Source organism: Hemitrygon akajei, chromosome 7 (genome assembly GCF_048418815.1).
Source record: "Hemitrygon akajei chromosome 7, sHemAka1.3, whole genome shotgun sequence".
In the NCBI taxonomy this organism is placed as follows: domain Eukaryota; kingdom Metazoa; phylum Chordata; class Chondrichthyes; order Myliobatiformes; family Dasyatidae; genus Hemitrygon; species Hemitrygon akajei.
In genome coordinates, this window is record NC_133130.1 from 34,037,804 (window position 1) to 34,054,264 (window position 16,461).

The 16,461-nt window shown below is 41.0% G+C and overlaps 1 protein-coding gene across 11 annotated transcripts in view; it reads right to left on the bottom strand.

Annotated features, from left to right (window-relative positions):
• Positions 1-16,461, bottom strand: part of LOC140730333 (CAP-Gly domain-containing linker protein 4) — a 331,198-nt gene that overhangs the window by 255,314 nt on the left and 59,423 nt on the right. For all 11 annotated transcript variants that reach the window (XM_073050611.1, XM_073050610.1, XM_073050608.1 and 8 more), the window contains 2 exons: positions 1,687-1,848; positions 487-605 (listed from right to left, as the gene is read on the bottom strand). In XM_073050611.1, the coding sequence (XP_072906712.1) occupies positions 487-605; positions 1,687-1,848 (281 nt within the window). The remainder of the gene's footprint in view (positions 1-486; positions 606-1,686; positions 1,849-16,461) is intronic.

The window sequence follows — 16,461 nt, forward strand, 5'->3', positions numbered from 1 at the left end:
TTGCCTTATAAGTATTTAATTTTCCATTCATAATAATACATTTAATAATGATAAAAATAATGTTCATTAAAGCAATGGAGTGTATAGCAGAGAAACAACATTATTACCCCATTGCCATAGACTATGTAATTGCTCCATAAAGTTCAATTATATGACATTAAAAGAAGTTTTCCTTTATTCCCTGTCCACAATGTTACTTTATCACTTGCTGACAACTTTATCAGTATTACAATTTTCTTCACCCTTTTCATAAACATTTTGCTTGAGGTTTGAAGTGGTTTACATAATAAATTCTGCTGCCATTGGCATCCCCGTCCCATTTTTTGTGTTCCTAATAATTATTTCATAAAAAGACTAATCTCTAAGAGATTAGTTGATTTCTCGATACTCTCTAAAATATTGTAGTTATATTTCCACAAGTTAATTTGTGTATTACTAACATGTCTAAAGAGTGGTTATTTGAATTCTAAAATACTAGTTTCTTACCCTAAATACAGGGTTGGCTCCATGTTCCAATAAACACTTCACAGCTGACAAACAAAGATTTGATGCTGCTATGTGTAAAGGTGTTCCAAAATTGAAGTCACTGCAGGTGGCATCTACTTCTGACAATAACAGGTACAAAACAAATGATCAAATTCTGTTTCAATCAAACAAAATTATTAGATCAACATCAGGTGAGTATTTTTTAATTTTTTTTTGTCTTCAAGTTATTATTATCATGAACCTGAAAAGTATTTACTATTCTTCACCTTTTGTAAGCATGAGGTCAGACATCACCAAACAACTGAATATCACAAATTCATAAAGCATACTTTTCTTCCCACAACTATTTTGTGGTTTGAAAAGGAAATGTAATTTCATGATGAAATACAAAATGGATTCTTCACATTGATTTTCATATGACACTATTTTGGATTAATGCTAATAAAGAATATTTTGCATGACTTCTTTTGTGAAAAAGATGAATAGCTCCAAATAGGCAATAAGCATGAGGAAACTGACTATTTTGGAGACATTTAAACCCAGTTCACAAGATCGAATGATATATGGCAGATCTATACTAATGTGCTCAGAGATATTGGATTATACATATTAAAAACACCTACCACCAATATTCCTATCATCCTACTGTTAGTATCTAGATCCAAAAAAAAGCGTTTTGGGGTGTACCAACAATGGCTGTGAAGGTTATTCAAAACACAATCTTCAAAAGGCAATGCAGCATGATTCAGACCTTAAAACCAGAAATGCTCTGACATAATTCAATTCCAAACATCATCTGAGTGGGTGAAAGGAGATGTGATTCAAACTATGATACCAACATCTCCTGTGGGGTGGATCAAATTCACAACATGAAGCAGAAGGTTGTGCATGCATTAAACTACAGTGTAGCCAATATGTTCATTTGTCATCTACCAGTGCCATTAAGAACTAAATCAATTATACCGATCCTATATATGACACTCGTTTTGTTGCTGCACTTGCTTATTATTATTATTACCAATATTCTTAATATTATTCATCTGATTAGATAATGACCCTCAATCTCATTTAGTGCACAGTCACCAGTTTGTAAGGAACAACTCTTTAAAAAAAAACATGCTACTGGCTAGAATTTACTAGCTTCACAGTATTCTCAAAACAAATACCAATGCACCTTCCACAAAGTTTAAAATGATTTACCTCCAGCATTTGCGCCCTTCAAAATTATTCTTATTAGTTCAGGAACATCAAAATATGCAGCATAATGCAATGCATTCATGTTAGTCCAACGGCTTCGAATTTTTACATCTGCTCCCATCTCAATCAACTGTAAAGCAAACTTGGCTGCAACTTCTGCATCTCCTGGAAAATAAGAATATAATGCAAAATCTGTGCAACACGTCAATAAAGTATAGTTTAGATTAAATGTCACAGTAAAGTAACATGTAAGGTGGTGTAATGAATAACAGTTTATAGGAAACAGACTGAGCAGAACAACTGTTCCAGAATTAGAAAAGATCTTAAGCACATAGAGAACTGAAGTGAAAAAGAACCTGCATGAAGCAAAAGCCTTACAAATGACATGGCTTGCAGTTGTGAGTGGCTTGGAGATGATGGATATGTTTGCAAGGGAAAGAATGGGGTAAGAAGAGTGGTTGGGGAAATAAAATAGCTGTATCATAGGAATAATGCATGCTGCAGTTACTCAGATTTCAAAGTCTGACATCAGATAACAAGGATAAAAATATCAAATCTTAAGTCCAAATTTCAGAAAATTGAAGAAATGGATAAAAAATGGCATCATGTCAAATAAATTTAATGAAATAAGTATTCATAAAATTTTATTTGACCCTGTTTTTGGAATTAGAAATAACATATGTTCCAAAATGTAATCAAGAGAGCATCACTGATTGCATTTAAGCTGAAGAGGCATGTGAAATATAAATACTGTAATTGACACATTACTTCTGAATGCTTAACAAGCTCTTCTATTTCAGAAGCAGCCACTCAATCTCTTTCTACTTTATTTTCATGGGTTCTGGGCAATTAATGAATCTTATGTTGGATCTTCTGATTTTGCCACAGCTGTAATGATTGGAATTAAGAAGGCAAATGGATGGGTTGTTTTTGCTGATTGTACTTGGTCTTCCCAGATCAGAGAGATTCCAATTCTTTGTTTGTGATGCATGATGGTATCAGTTTGTGAGGGACTTTCATCTTTTGGATGCTTAATGCAAGATTCATCCTCTTGAATATTGCGGTGAAGGAATCAACAATAATTCCACAAGTATCTGAAACGGAACAATTAAACATGGAGTGATTTTGATTCTGAAGGTGACCCACTTATTACGTAGATTAGCTTCATTTCAGAAGATAAAGTACAGTTGCAAAAAAGGCTGAACTGAGGAGCAATGTAAAGATTTGGGCTTAAGCCTAACGTGTATTGGGATTGCGCAGTAGTGGATCTGTGGTTGCGGATCATGAATTGCATTTCATTGTGTATCAAATGTAATTATGAGGACAGTCAAATCTGAGAAGAACCCTTGATTATCATTTTTAGTTGATGGAGTTCCAAGTTTTCTTGTGGTCATGCTGATCCCTCTGTTCTTCTGGAACATATCATGAAGCAAATGTATGCCCTTTGTGCTCCTTACCAAACAAATGCTGCATTATAATTATGAAAAAAGCTATTTGGTCCCAGGGAAAATGTTCTAATGCCTGGATCAAGATCAATATCATGACAGCTTGAACTTGTTTCTTTCAGAAATACCAGTGTTATGACAAGGCACCAAGTAATCTTTGACAGGTTCAGTACATTGCACAGTACCATAGAGAAAAAGAAATACCCTTTATCATCTGTTTCCGATTTCTCCTAAACTGGAGGGGCAACTAGAGCCAACAGCTTTACTGAGTCTGCTGTCAGCAACAGGTCAATACAGGCAAGGATGACAGACTTCCTTCTCTGAAGGCCATTAGCAAACCAGCTGAGTTTTTATGAAATTCATCATCAGTAATTTTAGCATAATTGTTACAAAGATGAGTTTTATTTTAATTCCAGGTTTACTTGAATATAAATTCCTCTGCAATAATTGCTGGATAATTGCTTAAACATATATTGTACCATTCCATAAGAAAAATGCCAATACCCTAATCATATCTACATCTCCACTGTCATCATAAATAGTACTTTTAAAGATCTAGTGTTTATAGGAAAAACATGCAATTTAAAGCTCTCAAATGTTTATATGTAAACATGTAGCAAATCAGCAATGTGGTCAACTAATATTTAAAACTTCATTTGACATATTTAAACTTAGAATTGCACAATATGATGTAGATGTTCCAGCTGTCCATGAGATGCCCTGACATTCCAAGCCCCAAACAGCAGTGTTGAATGGACATTGCACCCTAACCTGACCACATTTCTGGTTCTGACTACACAGAGGCAGCAGCAGCAGAAGGAGCACCACCAAAAGCAGTGAGTTCTTTCTCCTTGCTGGGGAGGAGGGTTTCTTATTTTTTAAACCATAGTAGAGAGAAACGGTCAAGTGGAACAGCCATCATTAAAGCAGCCATCGTCAGAGTGGGGGCTAGAGTCAGAGTGGGAACTTAGAGGCTTTGACGCAACAAGGTCAAGGCCAAAGAAACAGGTAACAAGGATATTTTTTTCTTTTTGTTATTGCTGATTTGGTCTTGGTTGCCCCTTAGTGCAATGTACGCAGGATGACAGATATGACAGTGGAATGCTCCGCCTGTAGGATGCGGGGGATTCATGGAACCTGATAGTCTCTCTGATGACTACACCTGCGGGAAGTGTAGCCAACTCCAGCTCCTGAAACACCACATTAAGGGGCTAGAGCTGGAGTTGGCTGAATTAAGGATCATCCAGGAGGCAGAGCAATTGATAGACAAGACTTCTGAGCAGCTGTTACACCCAGAGTGTAGAATTCAAGGAGTAGATGAGTGAGCACTAAAAGAGATAAAGGGAGAAAGAAGTTAGTGCAGGGTCCCCCTGTGGCTATTACCCTCAGCTATTACCCTTTGGATACCGGGGGGGTGGGGGTGACCTCTCTGGGCAAGATAGCAACAGCCAGACCAATAGCACTGTGGTCAGCTCTGAGTCTCAGAAGAGTAGGGTGAAGTCAGGCAGAACAATAGCTGTAGGGAACTCAATAGTTGAGGGGACAGATAGGAGATTCTGCAGCAGGGAGATGCCAGAACAGAGTGTTGCCTCCTGGGTGCTGGAGTCCAAGATGTCTCTGAGCAGTTGCAGAATATCCATGAAGGGGAGGGTGAACAGCTAGAGGTTGTGGTACATATTGGTACCAATGACAAATGCAGAAGAGGGCTAGAGTAAGTTTAGGGAGTTAGGAAGGAGGCTGAAGAGCAGGACCTCCAAGGTGGTAATCTCTGGATTACTCCTGGTGCAGCAAGCTAGGGAAGGTCAGAACAGGAAGATAGTGCAGACGAATGAGTGGCTGAGGAGAGGGTGTAGGGGCAGAGTTTAAAGTTCTTGGATCATTGGAACCTTTTCTGGGAAAGGAGTGACCTGTAGAAGTGGGACGGGTTGCACCTAAACTGGAGGGGAACCTATATCCTGGGAGGGAGGTTTGCCAATGCTGTTAGGGAGAGTTTAAACTAGACATGTGTGGGGGGGGGGGGGAAACCTAAGTGAAGAGACAGAGGATGGGGTGGTTGGAGCACAAGTAGAGACAACTTGTTGGGAGCTTGTGAGGAAGGATAGGCAGATGATAGACCAAAAACGCACTTAGCCTGATAGTTTGAGATGTGTCTATCTTAATGCAAGGAGTATCATAAACAAAGTAGATGAACTTAGAGCATGGATCAGTACATAGAACTATGACGTAGTGGCCATAGCAGAGACTGAGATGTCTCAGGGGCAGGAATGGCTGTTGAGTGTGCTGCATTTTAGATGTTTCCAAAAGGACAAAGTGGGAGGCAAAAGAGGTGGGTGCATGGCATTGCTAATCAGGAATAGTACCATGGCTGCAGAAAAGGGGGCAATAACTCTATTGGCTGTTTTTCATAGACCTCCCAATAGTAGCAGAGACATTGAGGGGCAGATGGGGAGGTAGATTCTTGAACGGTGCAATAATAAAAGGGCTCCTGTGATGGGTGATTTTAACTTACATAATATTGACTGGCATCTCCTTAGATCAAAGGATTTGGATGGGGTGGAGTTTGTTCAGTGTGTTCAAGAAGTTTTCCTGACGCAATATGTAGATAAATCAACTAGAGGAGAGGTTACACTTGATCTGGTATTGGAAAATGAACCTGGACAAGTGTCTGATCTCTCGGTGAGAAAGCATTTAGGAGGTAGTGATCACAACTCTATCTCCTTTACCATAGTGCTGGAGAGGGATAGGACCAGAGGGAAACACTTAATTGGGATGGGGGAAATATGATGCTATCAGGCAGAAACTTGGGAGCATTAATTAGGAGCAGATGTTTTCAGGAAAATGCACAGCAGAAATGTAGCAAATGTTCAGGGAACATTTGTATGCTGTTCTGCATAGGTATGTTCCACTGAGGCAGGCAAAGGATGGTAGAGTAAAGGAGCCATGGTGTACAAAGGATGTAAAAAATCTAGTTAAGAAGAAAAGTTTACGAAAGGTTCGAGAAATTAGGTACTATTAGAAATCTAGAAAATTACAAGATTGCCAGGAAGGAGCTTAAGAATGAAATTAGGAGATCCAGAAGCGGCCATGAGAAGGCCTTGGTGAACAGGATTAAGTAAAACCCCAAGGCATTCTACAAGTATGTAAAGAGCAAGAGGATAAGCCATGTGAGAATAGGACCAATCAAGTGCAACAGTGGAAATGTGTACATGAAGTCAGATGAGGTAGTGGAGGTACTTAATGAATATTTTGCTTTAGTATTCAGCTGGGAAAAGGACCTTGGCAATTGTGGAGATGACTTACAGCAGACTGAAACACTTGGGCATTTAGACATTAAGAAAGAAGATGTGCTGGAGCTTTTGAAAAGCATTAAGTTAGATAAGTCACCAGGTCCAGATGAGATATACTGTGAGAAGCGAGGGAGGAGGTTGCTGAGTCTCTGGTAATGATCTTTGCATCATCAATAGGGATGGGAGAAGTACCGGAGGATTGGAGGGTTGCAAATCTTGTTCCCTTGTTCAAGAAAGGGAGTAGAGATAACCCAGAAAATTATAGACCAGAGACTCTTACTTCAGTCAAAATGCTGGTGGAACGCAGCAGGCCAGGCAGCATCTATAGGGAGAAGCACTGTCGACGTTTCGGACTGCAACCCTTCGTCCTGACGAAGGGTCCTGGCCCAAAATGTCGACAGTGCTTCTCCCTATAGATGCTGCCTAGCCTGTTGCGTTCCACCAGCATTTTGTGTGTGTTGCTTGAATTTCCTGCATCTGCAGATTTCCTCGTATTTACTCTTACTTCAGTAGTGGGCAACTTGTTGGAGAAACTCCTGACAGGCATAATTTATGAGCATTTGGAGAGACATAATCTGATTAGAGATAGTCAGCATGGTTTTGTTAAGGGTAGGTCGTACTTTATGGGTCTGATCGAATTCTTTGAGGATGTAACAAAACACATTGATGAAGGTAGAGCCGTGGATGTAGTGTATATAGATTTCAGCAAGGCATTTGTTAAGGCTCCCCATGCAAGGCTCATTCAGAAAGTAAGGAGGCATGGGATCCAAGGAGACCTTGCTTTGTGGATCCAGAATTGGCTTGCCCACAGAGGGCAAAGGGTGATTGTAGATGGTTCGTATTCTGCACAGAGATTGGCGACCAGTGGTGTTCCGCAGGGATCTGTTCTGGGACCCATTCTCTTTGTGATTTTAATAAATGACTTCATGAGGAAGTAGAAGGGTGGATTAGCAAGTTTGCTGATGACACAAAATTTGGGGATGTTTTTGATAGCCTGGAGCATTGTCAGAGGTTACAGAACAACTTTGATAGGATGCAGAACTGGGCTAAGAAGTGGCAGATGGAGACCAACCCAGATAAGGGTGAAGTGGTACATTTTGGTAGGACAAATTTGAAGATAGAATATAATATTAATGGTAACACTCTTGGCAGTGCAGAGGATCAGAGAGATCTTGGGGTCAGTGTCAATAGGAGACTCAAGACTGCTATGCAGGTTGACAGTATTAAGAAGGCATGCGGTGTGTAGGCCTTCACCAACTGTGAGACTGAGTTCAAGAGCCCTGAGCTAATATTATTGCTGTACAAGACCTTATTTAGACTCCACTTAGAGAACTGTGTTCCGCTCTGGTCACCTCAATACAGGATGTAGGTACTAGAGAAAGAGTGCAGAGGAGACTGGATTGTTGCCTGGATTGGGGAGCATGTCTTCTGAGAATAGGCTGAGAATAAGTTCAGCATCAGCGGCTCCACAGTGGAGAGAGTGGAAAACATCAAGTTCCTTGGGGTGCAGACTCAGACAGTCACACCTGGTCCAGGAACACCATTGGGATTGTGAAACGGGCCCAGCAGAGATTGCACTTTCTGAGGAAACTTAAACAAGCATCATTCCCCATTAACACCTTAACTACATTCTACAGAGACGTGGTTGAGAGTGTGCTGACCTTTTGCATCACAACCTGGTTCTCCAGCTGCAGTGCTGCCGACAAAAAAGCCTTACAGAGGGTGGTTGGGGAGCAGAGAAGGTTATTGGGGTCTCCCTACCTTCTGACCAAGACCTCTTTCAGAGTCGATGCCTCCAGAAGACACGGTACATCATTAAAGACCCCTCACACCCTCTCCATAAACTGTTTGCTCTTCTGCCATCAGGAGCATCAAAACAAAAACCACAAGGCTACTAAACAGCTTCTCCCCCCCCCCCCCCCCCACAGGCAGTCAGACTGCTAAATAGCTGCTCTACCTGGCTCTGCTTTGGACACTTTTAACTTGCACTGGACTCTTATAACTCAATTTTAACCGACATGTGGCTCATGTGTTTTACTATTTATTGTTGTGTTTACTATTTATTGTTGGGTTTACTATTTATTGTTGGGTTTGTTATGTTATGATTGCACTTGCCCCAGGGAAATGCTGTCTCATTCTGCCCTGCAGAGCTGATGTATGGTTGGAATGACAACAAAGTTTTTGAATCTTGAATCTGAGTGAACTTGGCCTTTTCTCCAAGCGATGAAGGAAGAGAGGTGACCTGATAGAGGTGTATAAGATGATGAGAGGCATTGATCGTGTGGATAGCCAGAGGCTTTTTCCCAGGGCTGAAATGGGTAACTAGAGTGGGTATAGTTTTAAAGTGCTTGGAAGTAGGTACAGGGGGGATGTCAGAGGTAGCTTTTTCACAAGGAGAGTGGTGGGTGCATGGAATGCACTGCCAGCGATGGTCAGTGGTAAAGGGGGGGCACAAAAGGGTATTTTAAGAGACTCTTAGATATGTACATGGAGCTTAGAAAAATGGAGAGCTATGTGGTAGGGAAATGCTAGGCAGTTTCTAGAATAGGTTACATGGTCGGCACAATATTGTGGGCCAAAGGGCCTGTAATGTGCTGTAGATTTCTATGTTCTATGTTCTGATTGGCCCAGGTACTTGGCCCTGGATGTGGCCACACATCCAGCAGCCCACCCCCCACTCTGCCTGGCATGTTTACACCCCATTCTTGGCTCGCACCTCTGGTCACACACTTAGCCTACATTCCAACCTCCAACTTAGACTTTACTTGTGCTGTTATTCAAAGATAAGCTCAAATCACACAGGTATTTAAAAATATTGAAGTTCCTTTGAAAAGCAGTATGGTACCACTATTAAAATAGAGCCTACATGACCTTAAAGGCATAACAGAGGTGTCATTCCCATGTGAAGTCTGTTGAAGGGGAAGCACAGTGCAGAAGCAAACCTAAACAAAGTATTATGACAATGATACAGACTTATTTAACAACATGAATTGATGCACCTGTAGAACTGTTAAGATCATGGCTTGCACGCCAACATAAAGCAAACACAGCTGAGGAAAAGTTATCTGAAGAGAACGCTAAATAGTCAATAGTCATGCTAGTAGAACCAAAGACTTTAGCAAGAGGAAACAGCCTTTCTTGAGTTCACTAAAGCCTTTACCCCTATTGACGTTTACCAAAGCAGTCAGCTGCAGTACATAGTTAGCTAGATAGACTAGCAAATGATACTTAAAGGGCTGACGGTGGATATGCAATGGCAAGCATTTAAAGATCGCATGGATGAACTACAACAACTGTTCATCCCAGTTTGGCAAAAGAATAAACCAGGGAAGGTAGTGCACCCATGGCTGACAAGGGAAATTAGGGATAGTATCAAGTCCAAAGAAGAAACATATAAATTAGCAAAAAAAAAAGCGGCACACCTGAGGACTGGGAGAAATTCAGAGACCAACAGAGGAGGACAAAGGGCTTAATTAGGAAAGGGAAAAAAGATTATGAGAGAAAGCTGGCAAGGAACACAAAAACTGACTGTAAAAGCTTTTATAGATATGTGAAAAGAAAAAGATTGGTCAAGACAAATGTAGGTCCTTTACAGTCAGAAACAGGTGAATTGATCATAGGGAACAAAGACGTGGCAGACCAATTGAATAACTACTTTGGTTCTGTCTTCACTTTAGGAGGACATAAATAATCTTCCGGAAATAGTAAGGGACCGAGGGTCTAGTGAGATGGAGGAACTGAGGAAAATACATGTTAGTAGGGAAGTGGTGTTAGGTAAATTGAAGGGATTAAAGGCAGATAAATCCCCAGGGCCAGATGGTCTGCATCCCAGAGTGCTTAAGGAAGTAGCCCAAGAAATAGTGGATGCATTAGTGATAATTTTTCAAAACTCCTTAGATTCTGGATTAGTTCCTGAGGATTGGAAGGTGGCTAATGTAATCCCACTTTTTAAAAAAGGAGGGAGAGAAAAACCGGGGAATTATAGACCGGTGAGTCTGACATCGGTAGTAGGGAAAATGCTAGAGTCGATTATCAAAGATGTGATAACAGCACATTTAGAAAGAGGTGAAATCATCGGACAAAGTCAGCATGGATTTGTGAAAGGAAAATCATGTCTGACAAATCTTACAGAATTTTTTGAAGATGTAACTAGTAGAGTGGATAGGGGAGAGCCAGTGGATGTGGTATATTTAGATTTTCAAAAGGCTTTTGACAAGGTCCCACACAGGAGATTAGTGTGCAAACTTAAAGCACACGGTATTGGGGGTATGATATTGATGTGGATAGAGAATTGGCTGGCACACAGGAAGCAAAGAATAGGAGTAAACGGGACCTTTTCAGAATGGCAGGCAGTGACTAGTGGGGTACCGCAAGGCTCAGTGTTGTGACCCCAGTTGTTTACAATATATATTAATGATTTAGACGAGGGAATTAAATGCAGCATCTCCAAGTTTGCAGATGACACGAAGCTGGGCGGCAGTGTTAGCTGTGAGGAGGATGCTAAGAGGATGCAGGGTGACTTGGATAGGTTAGGTGAGTGGGCAAATTCATGGCAGATGCAATTTAATGTGGATAAATGTGAGGTTATCCACTTTGGTTGCAAGAACAGGAAAACAGATTATTATCTGAGCGGTGGCCGATTAGGAAAAGGGGAGGTGCAACGAGACCTGGGTGTCATTGTACACCAGTCATTGAAGGTGGGCATGCAGGTACAGCAGGCGGTGAAAAAGGCAAATGATATGTTGGCATTCATAGCAAAAGGATTTGAGTACAGGAGCAGGAAGGTTCTACTGCAGTTGTACAAGGCCTTGGTGAGACCACACCTAGAGTATTGTGTGCAGTTTTGGTCCCCTAACCTGAGGAAAGACATTCTTGCCATAGAGAGAGTACAAAGAAGGTTCACCAGATTGATTCCTGGGATGGCAGGACTTTCATATGAAGAAAGACTGGATCAACGAGGCTTATACTCACTGGAATTTAGAAGATTGAGGGGGGGTCTTATTGAAACGTATAAAATTCTAAAGGGATTGGACAGGCTAGATGCAGGAAGATTGTTTCCGATGTTGGGGAAGTCCATAACGAGGGGTCACAGTTTAAGGATAAAGGGGAAGCCTTTTTGGACCGAGATGAGGAAAAACTTCTTCATACAGAGAGTGGTGAATCCGTGGAATTCTCTGCCAAAGGAAACAGTTGAGGTCGGTTCATTGGCTATACTTAAGAAGAAGTTAGATATGGCCCTTGTGGCTAAAGGGATCAGGGGGTATGGAGAGAAAGCAGGTACAGGGTTCTGAGTTGGATGATCATACTGAATGGCGGTGCAGGCTCGAAGGGCCGAATGGCTTACTCCTGCACCTATTTTCTATGTTTCTCTATCTATAGTTGTATTTGTGCTCACAGGCTGACCTCCAGCCCAAGAAGTTCTTAATCCACTGGGTGGCAGCATCTGCTTCATGATAAACTCATCATGGTGCTTGGACATGGCCGTTTTGTCTCACTCTTGATCACAGCTAGAAACATTAATTCATCGTTCATTTCCATAGATGTTGCCTGATCTGCTGAGTTCCTCTAGCATTTTGTATTTTCCAGCATCTGCAGAAACTCTTGTGTTTATAACTTGTCTTACTCTTATTCCTCTGACCTAGAACATGACTAAGTGCCAACTACTCTGCGTACCAAGAGACTTCTCCACCATGATCCTGATTGCAGTTTACATACCACCAAAGACAAATGTCAAGCTAGCACTCAAGGTATTGAGGTGTCATGATTAACAAACAAGAAATGGCCTACCTGGTGCCTTTCACATCACTGCTCGGGATTTCAATCAGATTATCTTCAATAAATCTCTGACCAGCTACAATGAGTACATCACCTCCAGCACCAGAGGACCCAACATGCTTGAGTACTCCTGCACAATGATCAAGAATCCCTACTGTTCTATCCCACAACTGCATTTCAGAAAATCTGTCCTCCTCCTACCTGCACAAATACAGTCGGCCCTCCTTATCCACGAGGGATTGGTTCCGGAACCCCTCTCAGATACCAAAAAACATGGATGCCCATGTCCCTTATTTAACCTGTTTCAGTGCAGTGGACTTTAGGACCTAGTGGAACCCCGGACCTTATTTAACCTGTCTCAGTGCAGTGGTCTTTAGGACCAGGCGGAGCTCTGAATCCACAGTGTTTCTGTTCACGAAAATAATCATGATCATGATTGAAAATAAAGTGGAAATAATAAAGCAATCGGAAAGAAGTGAAATGCCATCGGTCATTGGAAAAGCGATAGGCTACATTCGGTCAACGATCGGAACAATTTTAAAGGATAAAGTGAAAAAGGCCCTGCCCCAATGAAAGCTACAATTATTTCTAAGTAACGCAATGGTTTAATTATTGAAATACATATGTTTCTTAAGTTTTTTATATGCATAGAAAGGTAAAATATATACTATTTTCTAAGACAAACATTTGACTAACTGACGCTAAATAATACTGGATGTAACTGTTCTGACTTACTTAGTAAGAGAACTTCTGCTTTTTTTCAATCCCGATCCACAATAACCTACGCACATCCTCCTGTATACTTTAAATCATCTCTACATTACTTATAATACCTAATACAATGTAAATGCTATGTAAATAGTTGTTATACTGCATTGTTTAGGGAATAATGACAAGAAAAAAAGAAAAAAGTCTGTACATGCTCAAAGAACGAGTGCTGGAACAGCACTTCCGGGTTTTCTCAATTCATGATTGGTTGAATCCGCGCATGCGGAACTCGTGGATAAGGAGGGCCGACCGTAAACAGAATCTAAAGAGCAAGGTACCAAGTAAGGACAAGCAAGAGGCGGTCACAAGAGGAAGAAGATCAGCTGCAGGACTGCTTTGAATCAGTGGACCAGGCCATGTTCAAGGACTAATCACGGACCTGAATGAATATGCCATGGTTGTCGTGGACAATGATCAAGATACATATAGAGATACATATACATAAGAGATACATATGGATAAGTGTGACCCCACTAAAAAATGAGACAGTTGCAGGAAGAACAGGACTGGCAGCTCAATATGCTGGAGTTCTGTTGCCCTAGACACAACAGAGCAGGAGGTATTAAAGAATGACAGGTGATGTTACTAGTCAGGGAAAATATCACGGTATTCTCCATCAGTACAGACTAGAGAACTTAACTAGTGACATGTTATGGGTGTAACTGAAAATAAAAGAAAGGAATGACCACATTATTGGGCTAAATTACAGATGATCCAACTGCCCTGGGGATTTAGAGGAACAAATTTGTCAGGAGATCACAGACTGTTGCTAGGTACATAAGGGTGTTATAGTAGATGATTTTAACTTTTCACATATTGACTGGGATTCCTATACTGTAAAAGGACTAGATGAGATAGAGTTTGTCAAATGTGTTCCGAAAAGTTTCCTTCATCAGTACATTGAAGTCACAACTAGAGGGTGTGTGCGATACTAGATCTGCCATGAGGAAATGAGGTGTGGCAGGTGTCAGAAGTTTGTGTCAGGGTCTCAAGTCAGTTAATTCAACTTCTCTATGTGCTCACCACTCCCTTTTACAGTTCAAGGTGGTACATAGGGCTCATATGCCTAAAACTAAATTGGCGCAGTTCTATCCTGATATTAGTCCCTGTTGTGATAAGTGCAAGGGGGGCGAGGCCTCTCTCATTCATATGTATTGGGCTTGTCCTAGCTTGGAGAAATTCTGGAGATATGTTTTTTTTTAAAACTTTATCTCACATACTTAATTGCTATTTGGAACCTAACCCTCTGATTGCTCTTTTCGGTACTTCGGGAGAAGCTGACATGCATTTAACTCCGACTAAGCGTCGTATATTGTCTTCCACCTCTCTTTTGGCCAGACATGCAGTTCTTCTTAAGTGGAGAGATGCTGCCCCTCCCATCCATGCTCAATAGCTTAGAGATATTATGTCCTGCTTAAACCTTGAAAAGATGCATTATTCACTTCTTAATTCAAATATAAAATTCCCAAAGGTGTGGGGACCTTATCTTGAATATTTTCATAATGCCTGCTTAGATTAAAGGTGCATTCCTCCCTTTTTTTCTTTTGCATTTAAATCCCTTATTTCCAGCATCTTACGGTTAAGATTTTTGGGGTTTTTTTGATGTGTAAAAATATTATAGTTTAGGTAGTAGGCAATATACCTTTTTATAAATACAGCTCTGTGGTGATAGTTCTGAGGCCACACGCAGGTCGATGGAGCAATACCTTATCTCCTGCCTAGGTAGCCTCCTTCCTGCCGGCATGAACATCCAACTCACTGACCTCCGTTGATACCCCTGCCCCCCACCCTTACCCCCATCCCTATCTATTATTTTAATCTGGTTCTCGTTCTCTCTTTTTCCCCCCTCACTATAATCTCTTTTATTTCCAATAATTCTCCACCTTCCCCCTAGCCCATTTCCCTCCAGCCTATCACTTCCCAGCTCCCTACTTTATCCCTCCCCCCACTTCTTATCCCCCCTCGACCATCCCATGTTACTTCACTCCTGATAAAGGGTTTTGGCCCGAAACGTCGTTATTACCTCCTCCCATAGATGCTGTCTGGCATGCTGAGTTCTGCCAGCATTTTGTGTTTTTTAGTTCTGATTAACTTTTTTTATATATTGTAAGGTTGGCTTGGAGTTGGGTAGTGGGAGGGTGGGGTGGTAACTAACTTTACACGATTCTACAATGGGTGTACAATTCTACAATTCTACAATGGGTGTTTGCTTAATTGTTATGAATTGTACTTTGATATGTTTGTTTTGCACTGTATAAACCTCTTTTACTTTATTGTTTTGTTGCATTGTAAAAACTCATTAAAAAAAAAAGTTTGTATCAGGGAACACTTTGCATCCAGAGACCACAATGCCATTAGTTTCAAAGCAAATATGCAAAGAGATAGGTCTGGCCCACAGGTTGAGATTCTAAATCGAAGCAAGGCCAATTTTGATGGCATCAGAAATCATATGGCATGCATGAATTGGGACAGGATGTTTTCTCGCAAAGGTGTACTTGGAAAGTAGGAGCCCTTCAAAAAAAAACATTTTGAGAGTACAAGGCTTGTATGTACCTGTCAGAATAAAAGGTAAAGATAACAGATGTAGGGAACCTTGGTTTTCGAGAGATATTGAGGCCCTGGTTAAGAGAAAAAATGAGGTACATAGCAGGCACAGGCAAGTAGGAACAAATGAGTTGCTTGTGGAATTGCTTATGAAATGCATGAGAGCACTTATGAAAGAAACCAGGAAGACTAAAAGAAAGCATAAAGTTGCTCTAGCAGTTAAGGAGCAGGAGAATCTTAAGGGATTCTACAGGTATATTAAGAGCAAAAGAATTGCCAGGGACAAAACTGGTCCTCTGGAAGACCAGAATGGTAATCCATGTGTGGAGCCAAAACAGTTGGGGGAAGATCTTAAATGCATTTTTTGCACCTGTATTTTGTCAGGAGACAGATACAGAGTCTATAGAAGTGAGGCAAAGAGGCATCAATTTCATGGACCCTGTACAGATTACAGAGTACAAGGTGTTTGCTACCTTGAGGCAAATCAGGGTGGATAAATCTCTAAGGCTAGATAAGATGTTCTCTCGGACCCTATGAGAGGCAAGTGCAGAAATTGATGAATTGCCCTTGTAATGATATTTAAAACATCCTTAGCGACAGGAGAGGTACCAAAGAATTGGAAGATAGCCAAAGTTGTTCCACTGTTGAAAAAGACTCTAAACAGAAACCAGAAAATTATATGCCAGTGAGTTTGACATCAGTTTTGGGAAAGTTATCGCAAAGGCCCAGGTATAGGTATTTGGATAGACATGGACTGATTCAGCATGGCTTCATGCATGGTAGGCAATGTCTAACCAATCTTAAGGAATTTTTTTGAAGACGTTACCAGGCAAGTGGATGAAGGCAAGACAGTGGATGCTGTCTGCTTAGACATTTATCACGGTAACACATGGGAGACTGGTCAAGAAGGTTCAGTTGCTCAGCATTCAGGGGGTAGTAAATTGAATTAGACATTGGCT